Raw genomic sequence first — 13844 nt, 5'->3', positions numbered from 1 at the left:
GTTAAGATATCAGCATCCAGCCAGAAAACACTGGAATCCATCTGAAAACAGTATGCACATACTTAAATTACTTTGATTAATTATGTAATGTAATGCATGTTATGTATTACAAAAGACTTGATCATTTTTAGGTATCAATGGAGAGGTGAAGAGTACCAACTAGTAGCTGAATCTTTGGAGAATACCACTGAAGAGGACCTGGTTAAAACACCACACTCAGTGGCACTTTACCTGCTATAAGAAGTGCACCCAATAAACTGAATTTGGCAAGGCTGAAATGGAGGTACATCAACCATCAGAAAAAAGCTGAAGCTGCTGGGATAAGTGCTGGGTGTGGGCAAGAATTGCCTTATATTGAGAAGAACACCACCTTCTTCTGACCTAAACTGAAAGCACAAAGGCATCCATGAAGTACAGTTTCAACATGAGAGAGACTGAATGAAGCAGTCACCCTTTGTGAGAATGTTGCATGGAAAGGTGTTGGTGCATTGACCCAAAAGATACCCATGCATACACCACTGTGTATCCCACAGAGTGCTGCACCAAGAATGTATCTAATGTGTTGTCTCAAAAGAAAAAAAGCAATTTATGAACTCCAACTGAGTCACACACTTTGCAGTAGTAAAATCAGTATTTGTTTGTATTGCCTCAGAGGCTCTAATGGATGGGAAAGTGGTAGAGATGGTCAATGCAGAAGCTAAGTACAGAGAAATATGTACTTTGAAAGTGAAGAGAAACAAATGCTTAGCAGAAAGACTTATAAAGCAGTTATTGAACTGTGGAATATGGACATAGTTTTTAAGCAATCCAATCTGCAGAAATGAATCACTGCGTATGTCCTTAAAAGCAACAAAAAGTGTGGTGTGAGAAGTGAAAGCACTGATGTCAACAATAGTATGAAGATTCTAGGTGCAGCTACTATTATTTTTTTTAAACAGAAAAGCATTTTGTCCTGCAGTACATAGGCGTTTCAAGGATCCATAGCTGATGCCAAACCTGAAAAAATATCACATGACCTGTACTTCATTTTTAAGTAGTGCATTGATGGTTGCAGTGACTTCAGCACCAGCAAGCATGAAGGTAAGCAAGTGGAGCACAAAGCTGCCATTTTATCACAAAGCCTCATGGATGAGAGTTTGAGTGAAAGGCAGGTTTACAATATACACACGACAACTATGTGGTATATGCATAATCTACCACTACAAGTGGCTGTTGCTTTAGCAATTCATTCCAAAACCCATTCCTTGAGCAGCGTAGGCACTGCATTGGCTCCTCCACTGATTACAACAAACTACTCCAAGTTCTCCGTGGTACCACCATTGATGTTGAAGAATTGCTTGAAGAATTTCATTGTTGCATGGCATAACGAAGCTGCTACCTCTCACCATTCAATGCCGTTTCTTCATAGTTCCTGGGAGGAGGCTGACACTAAAATTATCTTGAATGGAATCAGTACCCCAGCGATACTACTAAATGCTGGATTTTTGCACAAGACACAGATGTTTTAGTGCTCTCTGTGAAATGCTATCCAAGATTTCTGCAAGATTGTTTGTGGCTGCTGCTGGGGAACAGAATTGTTGTATATCCCTCAGAAATGTGTTCCTATCCCTTGGACCATTAAAAACTGCACACTGCCAAGTTTCCATGCCCTTTCAGGATGTGACAATACTGGAAGGTTGGCAGAAAAGACCAAATTAACGTACTCAAAGGCATTTGATTCATCCTCCAAAGACTCTCCTTGCTCGAAACGGCTGAGACAGTCACTGATGAGGTCATAGATGCACTGGAGAGGTTCATATGTTGAGTTTACCATTTGAAAGCCAACATTACAGCACACGAACAGCTCTGTAGCTGGATGTTTTCCAAGAAGCAGATGGTGAAAAACTGCCATTGACAAGGGTCAAGAGGGAAAATTCCATGCAGTAGAATGATTCTAGGACATCCAGAAACTACCTTTTCCCCAGGGGGCATGAATGGGTCTTGGATTGATCATGCCAGTTATGTGTGAAATACCACGTGGTCCACAACCAGTCTTTCCGCTAATTAAATGCTGTGTGTCAAAAACCAGATGCTCAACACCCTGCAAATGTTTGGCCAGATGATGAGGATCAGTGTGATGTGTCTAGCAGTGAAGCCCTAGACTGAGATGACACTGATTAACAAATCGTTTGAGTCTTGCATGTCAAGGCTAACTTCATTAGGATCAGTGTCTCTTTATGTAAGCAATGCATAGCTGTTTAAAAATCGATGTTTTTTTAATTATACTTTAACATTTTCTTGAATATAATATTTAGTTAATTGTTCTAGGTTTGTCATGTTTGGTACCCTTGTGTTTGCAGGAGAAAGGACTTTTGAAAGATACCCAAACTCAACCCATTTCCAGCAACATTGTATTAAAATTTCCACCAACCAGAGGAGCTTGGAAGCAGCAGGTCATCTCTCTCCCTCCGTCCTGCTGCAAAGTATGACACCATTGGAATTATGATTCTGTAGATTTTTACAAACCAGCTGACACCTCCCTTATCTTTCTGTTGCTAACTTGCCCACAAAATGAGATTTTACTACATTATGATCCTACACAAAAAATTAACTATATAATCCCTGTCTCTATTTTCATGGCTCAGGTACAGTGCAAGCAACCCTATTCTGTCCCTGTTCAACCCTGACCTAAAGGAACCACCTCTAGATTGGCACCACTGGAATAAGCATTAGATGTGGAGGCACTTTGTGTGGGCAGCTGTCCACTATGAACTGGACTGAGTCTGTCCAACTTGTGTAACAGATTTTTAAAAAATCTATAACTGGGGGGTGGGGAAAAAAATCAAAACTTTAAAATCCTGTGGGAGATCATCTGCTTTTTAGAGAAACACTGATTAAAAACTATCTGACCCATTTTTAGTCAGTAGGAATTCTATAAGCCTGCACAGCAGCTGTTAGCAGAGAATTTGGAAAGATGGTTACTTCAAAGGCTCTGCAAAGAGAAGCAGAGAATTTGAAATATCGCTTTCCAAACAGCCCGTTTTAGCTACTTTCAGTGCAAGTCTGAAGTATCTTGATTTTCAAATATTTTTCAGTTCTTAAAGATCTCTTTTAACATACATATTGTCGTAAGGGAGGGTAGATTTGCCAAATTCCAGTGTAGGCCTTTATATTAAATGACTGCACCGTCATAACCTGCATCAGCCAAACATGTCTATTTGTAATAAGAAGATATGATGCCTGTTATATTTGTTGTTCTAATATCACTATTTGACCTCAGAGGCAAATAGTGACCAAGGTGAAATCAATTCAATATATGCTTGAGACACAATGAATTTTGATCAAAACAAGAGGTGTCAGCACAGGCATTGTTACATATTTCTGAAGACATTCAGACCCTATTTGAAAATCTCTACATTATGAATTGTAAAAGTAATTTTTCCTGTGAAACTCAGATTTTAAGGGGGGACCTAAGTTAGAGGTCCAGAAAAAATATAACTAGCTTCCAATGATCTAATTAGGAAAAAGTCTAGCATATAGTTGGTTGATGGTTCAGAGGTAAATATGTCACTGAATTCTTCTGCTATCAGTCAAGATATAGTCCTTGGTATGCAGTGGCTGACTGGTTAATAATGTTACAGTATTCATTATTATTGATCTATGAGGAATTAGACAACACTAACTGAATTATTTCATCACTTTGCAGCCAATTATAAACCATAATCCTTGGCATGTAATAGTACAGAATATACAGACTCAGATTTACTTCTACTGAGAATACATAAATCAGCTACTACGTGACTTTTAGCAATATTCCCTCAGCACATTTTTCTCCAAACAGTAAGTCGTAGGAAGGCTATGTCAAAGGAAGTCTAACCAAAGATCATTAGCAATACTTCATACTAATCCTTTTATTAAAAATTATATTATAGTACCTTAAATTTTGCACATTAGCTATTATTTGTAGTAGTAATAATGCTTTTCATGTATATGTGAATAAGGAATCCTATTTCAATTTAGCTTTAATTTATATCAGTGTATTATAGAATATTATGCTCTACATAAATGGGTCCTGCCTGATCTCAATCAGTAAAATAAATCCTGGTCACTGCACCATTGCCCTGATGAGCACAGCACACTTGTTTTGTATCAGCTAATTGGCAGGATTTAACAGAGAAACAGGCCAGGGTACAAGTATGTTTTGTGGAGAAATATTTGACGAGCCCTATTGATTATAGCCCTAACATACCTGGAGAAGCACATTATTAAAATACAGATGTCTAATTCACTATTCTGTGAATTTAGAAAGTGCTTTCCCTGTAATGTTTTGCCACTTACTTCAACAGAAGTAGGGGTTAGGGGTTCAGGAGGGAGGTGCAGGGGGTAGAAATGAAGGGGGTGCAGGGATTGGGGTGAAGGGGGCACAGTGCAGAGGTTAGGGACACAGGAGGGGGTGGTGTTGGGGTGCAGGAGGAGGGCAGGGGTTGGGGTGAAGATGGCACAGCGGGGGGGCAGAGGTTGAGAGTGAAGGGGATGTAAGGATTAGGGGTGTAGGAGGGGGAGCAGGCATTAGGGGCAAAGGGCACAGTGCAGGGGTTAGGGAGCCTATAGGGGACATGGGGAAATGAGGGGTTCACCACACCCACAGGGACTAGAGGCACCAAAATGCAAGTTCGCCTAGGGTGTCATTTTCCCTAAGGCTGGCCCTGTGCCTGGATCTGGCAAAGTTCATAACTAAACAAAACCATGGATTATGGTCTCTTTGCTTTATGGACATACATACAGTATCAGTCTCAGCTAGGGTTGCCAACTTTATTTGCGGAAAACAAAACGCCCTGCCCCACCCCTGCTCCCTCCCTCCATCACTTGCTCACCCTCGCTCATGCACTCATTTTCACCAGGCTGGGGCAGGGGGTTGGAAGGCGGGAGGGCTCTGGCTGGGGGTGCAGGCTCTGGGGTGGCACTGGGGCTTTGGGCTGCAGGAGGGGGCTTCAGGTCTTAGCTAAGGGAGCCTGCCTTAGCCCCGCTGCCGGTGGCTGACCGGAACCATCAGGATCCCTTTTCAATGGGGCATTCCCGTTGAAAACCCTAGTCTCAGCCCTGTAAATCAAATCTTGAAACAGAAGTGCTAATCTGGAAGCAACTGTCACAATTACATTGCGAATTCCATGCTTATAGTCTCTCAGGGGACTTCCAGATTAAATCTGGTCATTTTAAAAGTAGAAAATGGATCTTACTTAATTGCCGGCCCATCAGACTTAACCAGCAATCTGACAGACAAGCTGGGTTCCTTCATGCTGAAATAATAAAGATGTTGCAGCTGGAACTTAGTTTATAATTCTGATGATGATATGTGAGCCAAAAAAAGAATCTAGTTCCCTCCTGAGAGCTCTGCAATGCTACCACTAAAAAAAAAAAGTGATCACTATTGAAAACCTAAATCTATCACTGTACCTGTCACAGAAGTAGGAAGAGTATTGGACTTTTTGAGCTGCTCTCTGCGTTCTAGTCTTGACACAGCCATCTCAATTTTCTTCTCGTCTTCCTGAGGTATAGGTTTCTGCAATACACTTGTTTTGCTGATATTGCTGCCTTTATTATCTGACTGATTGCTTACGGCGGCCTAGGATGGAGAAGGAAAAGTGTTAGATCAGAAACAGTCCACTATGTATGGTCTACTACAGTGGTTCTCAAGCAGGTTTCAGGGGGCCACCAAACAGGACTAGCGTTAGACTCGCTGGGGCCCAGGTCAGAAAGGTGAAGCCACACCGCATGGGGCTGAAGCCTGGGTCTCTGAGCCCGGCCACTTGGGGCTGAAGCCAAAGCCTGAGCAACTTAGTTTCAAGGGGGCCCCTGTGGCTTGGGGCCCCGGGCAATTGCCCTGCTTGCTACCCCTAATGCCAGCCCCTGGCTTTTTATATGCAGAAAACCAGTTGTTGCACAGGTGGGCTGTGGATTTTTTATAGCATGTTGGGGGGACCTTGAAAAGAAAAAGGTTGAGAACCCCCTGGTCTACTATATACAAATAAGAGATCTCATAATTGATGATATCCCAAATGATGGCCTATAGTGACAGCATCCCCAAATTAACAATGATGCTTTTACGTGCACATCTTTCATACATAATTGATGATAAAAACATGCAAAAGTCAGTGAAATTCATGAAGTGCTGGAGATCAGACTGAAATTCAGTAACAGTATACAACATTTTGTACTGAAAATTGATTTGCAATGTTCTTCATTTGTGCAAAGTTAAACCCCAGACTTACCACCTGATTTTACTGACTGTCACTTTAGCTTTTTATAAAATTTCAAAAACTGAACAGGAATTCAAACATAACTAAATCAAGAAATCTGTATTTAAAAAAAAGTTTTCTGGAGATTCTTTGTTTATTATTTTACATTATCTTTAGCGAGCTTCTCAGCCTGCTTTGCCTCTCTGGCTTGTCTCCTCTCCTCTCTGGTAGCTTGCTGCTCACGAAATCCCTTTTGCTTTTGTAGTGCTAATGTAATCCACAGCGGTTGTGCAGATTCAACTTTTTCCATCAATTTGGAGCCATCTAAAGAATGCCTGCTCTGGAGAACTGGCTTTTCTATAAGAAAAAGGAAAGGATAAGATTGGTTGTGTGCAATACAAAAGGTGTTCATTTTTCCTTAGTCCCTTAGTCCTAAAAAATAAAATACAGCAATATAGACAACAAACATTGTTTAAACACATTGAACTCAGTGTCAGCCTTTCAAGCATTTATCACATTCTGAAGCAGATTTGTTACTTATCAAGAAGAGACATTACAATAGTCCAGCCTTATACTTAGCAGGCCAAAGTCATCCTTGGTGTAACTTCACTGATCTTACTCCAGGCAGGAATTCAGCCTTGTACCCTAATTCTACCTATTTTGATTCTTAATCCCTTTAGACCAAATGTGCCCAGCTTTGCCTAAGTGTGGGCTCAAGTGACACCTTGCCATAAATGCTATTTGTATAAAATGGAGGCTAGCTGGGTAGTGCACAGAGACTGGTTGTCCCAGTATGCAATGCTTCATCTTAATCTGAACAATATCACAATGGAGGTCACATGCTGGAAACTGTAGTGTTTTCAGCTCCAACTTGTATTTCAAAGAAAATGGTAACTGTTGATCTCATGTAAGAACACACTGGGCCACATTTGGGCATCATAATGTAGGCCCACTTTTGACAACGGGACACAGTTCTGCACGGTCTCATATTTCTAGAGACTGATTTAGAGCCCCTACCATGGTAACAGCTTTCTGAAATTTTACAGGTTTGTGGAGGGTTGGTGATGGTGGTGGTGGTTGTTTTTTTAATAATTAACTGCTGATGCTTAAATGCCATCATTTTCTTATAACACATAATCATAATTGTTTAGACAGAAGAAGAATCACTACATATATAAAGTTGATATAAATGGCTTTCCTTCAAGAGCTTAAAAGTGAGAGTGACTAAACAAAAACATCCAAAATCCTACCCATAATGGTCAGGTTTTTCACTAGGTTTCCATTTAAAGCATCAGTTTGATTCCCCCCATAGAAAGCAGCTGGGATGAGAGTTTAGAGCATGGTAGGTGTTCACTTTTTCAAAAACTTCATTTGTTTACAATCTGATATCTTAAAATGGCCCAGTCTAGAAATGTCAAAACTTGTTTTATTCTTTTGGACTTGTAGAGCACTGGTGCCTTTGGCTATTTCTGGAAAGTATGCCATTTAACTGAGGAGTTATTTGATATGTTGCTTTGGAACCTTTGAGCAAACTGTTGTGCTTCTCAGGTTGGACAGCATAGAGTTTAGGAAGTCTACCACCAGATACTACATGCCTTTGAAATTCTGGATTGGAGCACAAACTCGGGGAGTCCTGAATTTAGCTCCCTCTCTGCTCTTCATTTTAGCAGCACATCTCCAACTAGTTTTCACACATCATCTGTACATCAAAAAGCTTAGGGGAAAACAAAAATCTAAGGAAAATCCCCCAAATGGTTGTTTTGAAGATTGTAAGAACAGAGTAGCTATTTCAGGAAAAAGATTCATTCAGTGCATTATAAAATCATGTAGAACTTTCAAAAAGCAAACAATTGAAAGCCTTGGAATTCGGAGTTAAGTTTCCAGAGACAACTTGGATTCTGACTGTCCTACCCTGTGCCTCTGATCTGTCCTTACAGTGACACAGCACCTCATTCTACATTGCTACTATCCATTAAACCCCATCCTCAGCTGAACATAATAATGTACAAATTACACTCTCACTATGCTGGAGCTACAGGTCTCCCTCCACAGTGCAGCAACTGAAGAGCAATGGGACAGAGGGAAGCTCTGACCATATCCCCTTTGCTGGCAACAGGTAAGAAAGATGGCTGAGGAGCCATTATACTGTCTCTCTGCCACTGCAGGGTCCCTCTATGATGGGATGTGTTTTATGGCAATCTGCCAGTGGTAGGGCACAAAGCCACTGCATTACAACAGGATCTAGACCATAGCAGTTTATTAAGATATGTACAAGCTGTCTGAAAAACGATACATGAAGGGTAGTGTAACATACCAATGGTTCCCAACCACTTCTCTGCTGCGGCACACCTTCAGAATTTTAATTATTTTGAGGCACACCATGATATTGTCTGCAAATGAACTGGCCTCCTTATCACCTCGGTTTAAGCTGTTTACCACCCTTGCCATTCACAGTCTGTAGGGGCTGTGTGCTGGGAGGGGTGTAGCTCAGGTGCAGGAAGGGGATAGCTAGTGGCTGTGTGCAGAGAGGGGTGTCACTGAGGGTGCAGGCAGGGGCTGTGTCTGAGGGGGTGCTGCTGCTACAGGTCCTAGCCATGTGATCAGTCCTTAGTTGGCACAGTGGAGGCTGCTCCATTCCTTGTGGCCATGTGCACACTGAACTAGGCAGGGCCATGCCGTCCTACAGTCCCCATGGCCACGGGCACCCAGTGGTTTGCAGCACAGAGGACTATATTTCTGAGCTTATGGTTGTTACCCAGCCCAGGTGGAGAAACTGATCTGGATACACAGAGCAGCTAGTGTAGCCGCTCCTCTCCCCACCCTCAAATGTTCCTCTGTGCCCCTGTAGGGGGCTCTGGTCAGCCCACGCCTCTAGAGGAGCCTGGGCCTTAGAGTGAGAGCAAGGCCAAATGGAAGTAAGAAATCTGTCCGTCCCCCCCCATGCATGCGTTGCCTCGGCAACTTATCCATTTTGGGGGTTAACGCCCCCATCTCTGCCCAGGCAGGGGGGCAGGTGCCCCCCATCCTCCCTAAATGGTGCCCCAGCCCCCATCAGTTCTGCCCTCACCCTCCACCAGTCCAGCCCCCACCTCACCCCAATTCTGCCCCCCCCCACACCCGACCCCCAAGTTCAGCCCCCTTCCTCTCCTGAGCTTTTCCCCCCTCCCAATCCTGAGGAGGAGGGCTGCAGGAGGGATGGGGAGAGAGTGGAGCTGATCAGTTGCTCACAAGAGGGGAGTGGGGAGGAGAGGGAGATTGAGCTCCAATTGGTTGCTCTACCTCTGGAGGAGGTGGGGCAATGAGGCAGGCAGCCAATCAGAAGGCAGCTTTCCCCACTTTCTTTCCCTGTCCCATCCCCACTCCACATACAGTTTTTTAAAAAATTCTGCAGCACAACCGTTCGGGCCTAATGGCACACCAGTTGGGAAACACTGATTTAGTCTGACCTGCACACTGCAGAGCACAGAACATCACCTACCCACTCCCGTAATAACCCCTAACCCCTAATTGCAGTTCTCAAATCATTGCTTAAAGTAGGGCTGCCAAACAATTAAAAAATTAATTGTGATTAATGGTGAGATTAAAAAAAAATAGTCATGATTTATTGCAGTTTTAATTGCACTGTTAATAATAGAATACCATTTAAATATTTTTAGATGTTTTCCATATTTTCAAATATATTGATTTCAATTACAACACAGAATACAAAGTGTACAGTGCTCACTTTGTTATTTTTTATTACAGATATTTGCACTGTAAAAATAACAAAATAAATATTTTTCAGTTCACCTCATACAAGTACCGTAGTGCAATCTCTTTATCATGAAAGTGTAACTTACACGTGTAGATTTTTTTTTACGTAACTGCAATAAAAAATTTAAGAATGTAAAACTTTAGCACTTATAAGTCTACTCAGTCCTACTTCTTGTTCAGCCAATTGTTAAGACAAATAAGTTTGTTTACTCTTACAGGAGATAATGCTGCCCGCTTCTTATTTACAATGTAACCTGAAAGTGAGATCAGGCATTCACATGGCACTGTTGTAGCTAGCACTGCAAGGATTTATGTGCCAGATATACTAAACATTTGTATGCTGTTTCATGCTTTGACCACCATTCCAGAGGACATGCTTCCATGCTGATGACTGGTTCTGTCTGATAACGATCCACAGCAGTGCGGACTGATGCACATTCATTTTCATCATCTGAGTCAGATGCCACCAACAGAAGCTTGATTTTCTTTTTTGGTGGTTCAGGTTTTGTAGTTTCCGCATCAGAGTGTTGCTCTTTTCAGACTTCTGACAGCTTGTTCCACACCTCGTCCCTCAGATTTTGAAAGGCATTTCAGATTCTTAAACCTTGGGTCAAGTGCTGTAGCTATCTTTAGAAATCTCATATTGGTACTTTCTTTGCATTTTGTCAAATCTGCAGCGAAAGTATTCTTAAATAGAATAACATATGCTGGGTCATCATCTGAGACTGCCATAACACAAAATATATGGCAGAATCCGGGTAAAACCATGGAGCAGGAGACATACAATTCTCCCCCACAGTGTTCAGTCACAAATTTAATTAACACTTTTTTTTTTTTTTTTTTTAAACAAGGATCATCAGCATGGAAGCATGTCCTCTGGAATAGTGGTAGGGGCATACAAACGTTTAGCATATCTGGCACATAAATACTTCGTAACGTGGGCTACAATAGTGCCATGCGAGCACCTGTTCTCACTTTCAGGTGATACTGTTAATAAGAAGCGGACAGCAATATCTCCCGTAGATGTAAACAAACTTGTCTGTCTTAGCTATTGGCTGAACAAGAAGTAGGACTGAGTGGACTTGTAGGTTCTCAAGTTTTATATTGTTTTGTTTTTGAGTGCAGTCATGTAAAAAAAATTAATTCTACATTTGTAAGTTGCATTTCCATGCTAAAGAGATTGCACTACCGTACTTGTATGAGGTAAACTGAAAATACTATTTGTTTTGTTTACAAATATTTGCACTGTAAAAAGATAATCAAAATACTATAAAGTGAGCATTGTACACTTTGTATTATGTGTTGTAATAGAAATTAATATATTTGAAAATTTAAATTGGTATTATATTATTGTTTAATAGTGCAATTAAATAGCGATTAATCGCAAATAATTTTTTAATCTAGTTAATCAGTTTTGCACTAATTACTTGGGTTAACTGCAATTAATTGATAGCCCCACTTTAAAGACTTCAAGTTACAGAGAATCCACCATTTGCACTTGTTTAAACTTGCAAGTGACCCATGTCCCATGCTGCAGAGGAAGGCAAAAAACCCCCAGGGTCTCTACCAATCTGACACGGGGGGAAATTCCTTCCCGATCCCAAATATGATGATCAGTTAGACCCTGAACATGTGGGCAAGGCTCACCAGCCAGACACCTGGGAAATAATTCCCTGTAGTAACTCAGAGCCCTCCCCATCTAGTATCCCATCACTGGCCATTGGAGATATTTGCTGCTAGCAATCACAGATCAGCTACATGCCGTTGTAGGCAGCCTCACCATACCATCCCCTCCATAAACTTATCAAGCTCAGTCTTGAAGCCAGAAGGTTTTTTGCCCTCCATTGTTCCCCTTGGACGTCTGTTCCCAGAACTTCACTCATCTGATGGTTAGAAACCTTCTCCTAATTTCAAGTCTAAACTTGTTGGCCAGTTTATATCCATTTGTTCTTGTGTCTACATTGGCGCTTAACTTAAATAACTCCTCTCCCTCCCTAGTATTCATCCCTTTGATGCATTTAGAGAGAGTAATCATATCTCCCCTCAGCCTTCTTTTGGTTAGTCTAAACAAATTTCCTCTCATAAGATAGGCTTTCTATTCCTCGCATCATCCTAGTAGCTCTTCTCTGCACCTGTTTAAGTTTGAATTCATCTTTCTTAAACAGGGGAGACCAGAATTGCACACTATTCCAGATGAGGTCTGACCAGTGCCTTGTATAATGATACTAACACTTCCCTGTCTCTACTGGAAAAACCTCTCCTTGGACTGCATTAACCTTTTTTTCACATCACACTGGCAGCTTCGTCATCTTGTGATGAACCAATACACGCTCCACTATCACTTCAACTGATATGTCCCCAGCTTATAGCAACATTTTTTGTTAGTCCCTAAATGTGTGACTTTTCATTCTGCAATATTAAATTTCATCCTGTTTCTATTATTCAACATCATTGAGATCTTCTGTTATGATATTCAAGTCCTCCTCCATATTGGCAATACTTCCCAACTTCGTGTCAAATTTTATTAGCACACTCACTTTTTATGCCAATGTCAGTAAAAACGTTAAATAAGATTGGTCCCAAGAGCAATCCCTGAGGAACTCCATAGTAACCTCCCTCCAGCCTGACAGTTCACCTTTCAGTATGATCTGTTGTAGTCTTCCCTTGAGCCAGTTCCTTATCCACCTTTCAATTCTCATACTAATCCCCATCCTCTCCAATTTCACTAATAATTTCTCATGTGTATCAAATGTCTTACTGAAATCCAGGTAGATGAGCTCTAGTGCATTGCCTTTGTCTAAAAAAAAAAAAAAAAAAAAAAAAAAAATCAGTTATCTTCTTAGAGAAGGAGATCAGGTTGTCTGGCACGATCAACCTTTTGTAAAACCATGTTGTATTTTATCCCAATTACTGTTAACCTCTATGCCCTTAACTACTTTCTCTTTCAAAATTTATTCCAAGACCTTGCATACAACTGAGGTCAAACTAACAAGTCTGTAGTTTCCCAGATCACTTTTTCTCCCTTTCTTAAAAAAATAGGAACGATATTAGCAATTGTCCAGTCATAGAGTACAATGTCTGAGTTTACAGATTCATTAAAAATCCTTGCTATTGGGCTTGCAATTTCATGTGCCAGTTCCTTTAATATTTTTGGATGGAGATTATCTGGACCCCCCAATTTAGTCATTTTAAACTGTTTGAGTTTGACTTTGACTTCCACCTTGGATGTGGTACTTTCTACCTCAATGTTCTCATTCCCATTAACCACCCTGCAACTACCCCTAAGTTCTTCATTTACCTCAGTTTTTAATGAGGTTAAGTATTTGTTTAGATGTTGGGACATGCCTAGTTTATCTTTAATCTCCACCCCATCCTCAGTGTTTAGCAATTCCACTTCTTTCCTTGTTTTCTTCTTATTTATATGGCTATAGAACCTTTTACTAATTATTTTAATTCCCTTTGCAAGGTCCAACTCTGCTTGGCTTTTGGCTGTTCTCACTTTAATCCTACACTTTCTGACCTCCAAGAGGTAGCTTTCTTTGCTGATTCATCCCCTCTTCCATTCGTTGTAGGCTTTCTGCTTTCTCTTAATCACTTGTTTGAGATGCTTGTTCATCCAGCTTGGTCTGCAACCCTTCCGTATGAATTTTTTCCCCTTGCTTGGGATGCAGACTTCAGATACTTTAAGTCAAAGTTGCAGAAACTAATTCCAAACTTCCTTCACATTGAGATCCTTGAGTTCTTCAGTCCAGTCCACTCCCTAATTCCCTTAATTTTTTAAAGTTTTCCCTTTTGAAATCAAGGGCCTGAATTGCAGATCTATTTTTGTTTATCCTTCCATTTAGTTTAAACTGAATTAGCTCATGATCACTCAAA

At 41.1% G+C, this 13844-nt stretch overlaps 1 protein-coding gene across 1 annotated transcript in view; it reads right to left on the bottom strand.

Moving 5' to 3' along the window:
• Positions 1–13844, bottom strand: part of CRACD (capping protein inhibiting regulator of actin dynamics) — a 132406-nt gene that overhangs the window by 4715 nt on the left and 113847 nt on the right. The window contains exons 9-11 of the mRNA XM_054029589.1: positions 12604–12765; positions 6382–6572; positions 5434–5602 (exon numbers count right to left, since the gene is read on the bottom strand). Of these exons, the coding sequence (XP_053885564.1) occupies positions 5434–5602; positions 6382–6572; positions 12604–12765 (522 nt within the window). The remainder of the gene's footprint in view (positions 1–5433; positions 5603–6381; positions 6573–12603; positions 12766–13844) is intronic.

Source organism: Malaclemys terrapin, chromosome 5 (assembly GCF_027887155.1).
Source record: "Malaclemys terrapin pileata isolate rMalTer1 chromosome 5, rMalTer1.hap1, whole genome shotgun sequence".
In the NCBI taxonomy this organism is placed as follows: domain Eukaryota; kingdom Metazoa; phylum Chordata; order Testudines; family Emydidae; genus Malaclemys; species Malaclemys terrapin.
Note: the sequence above shows the minus strand (reverse complement) of the source record. Positions and strands in the feature narration are given on the sequence as shown.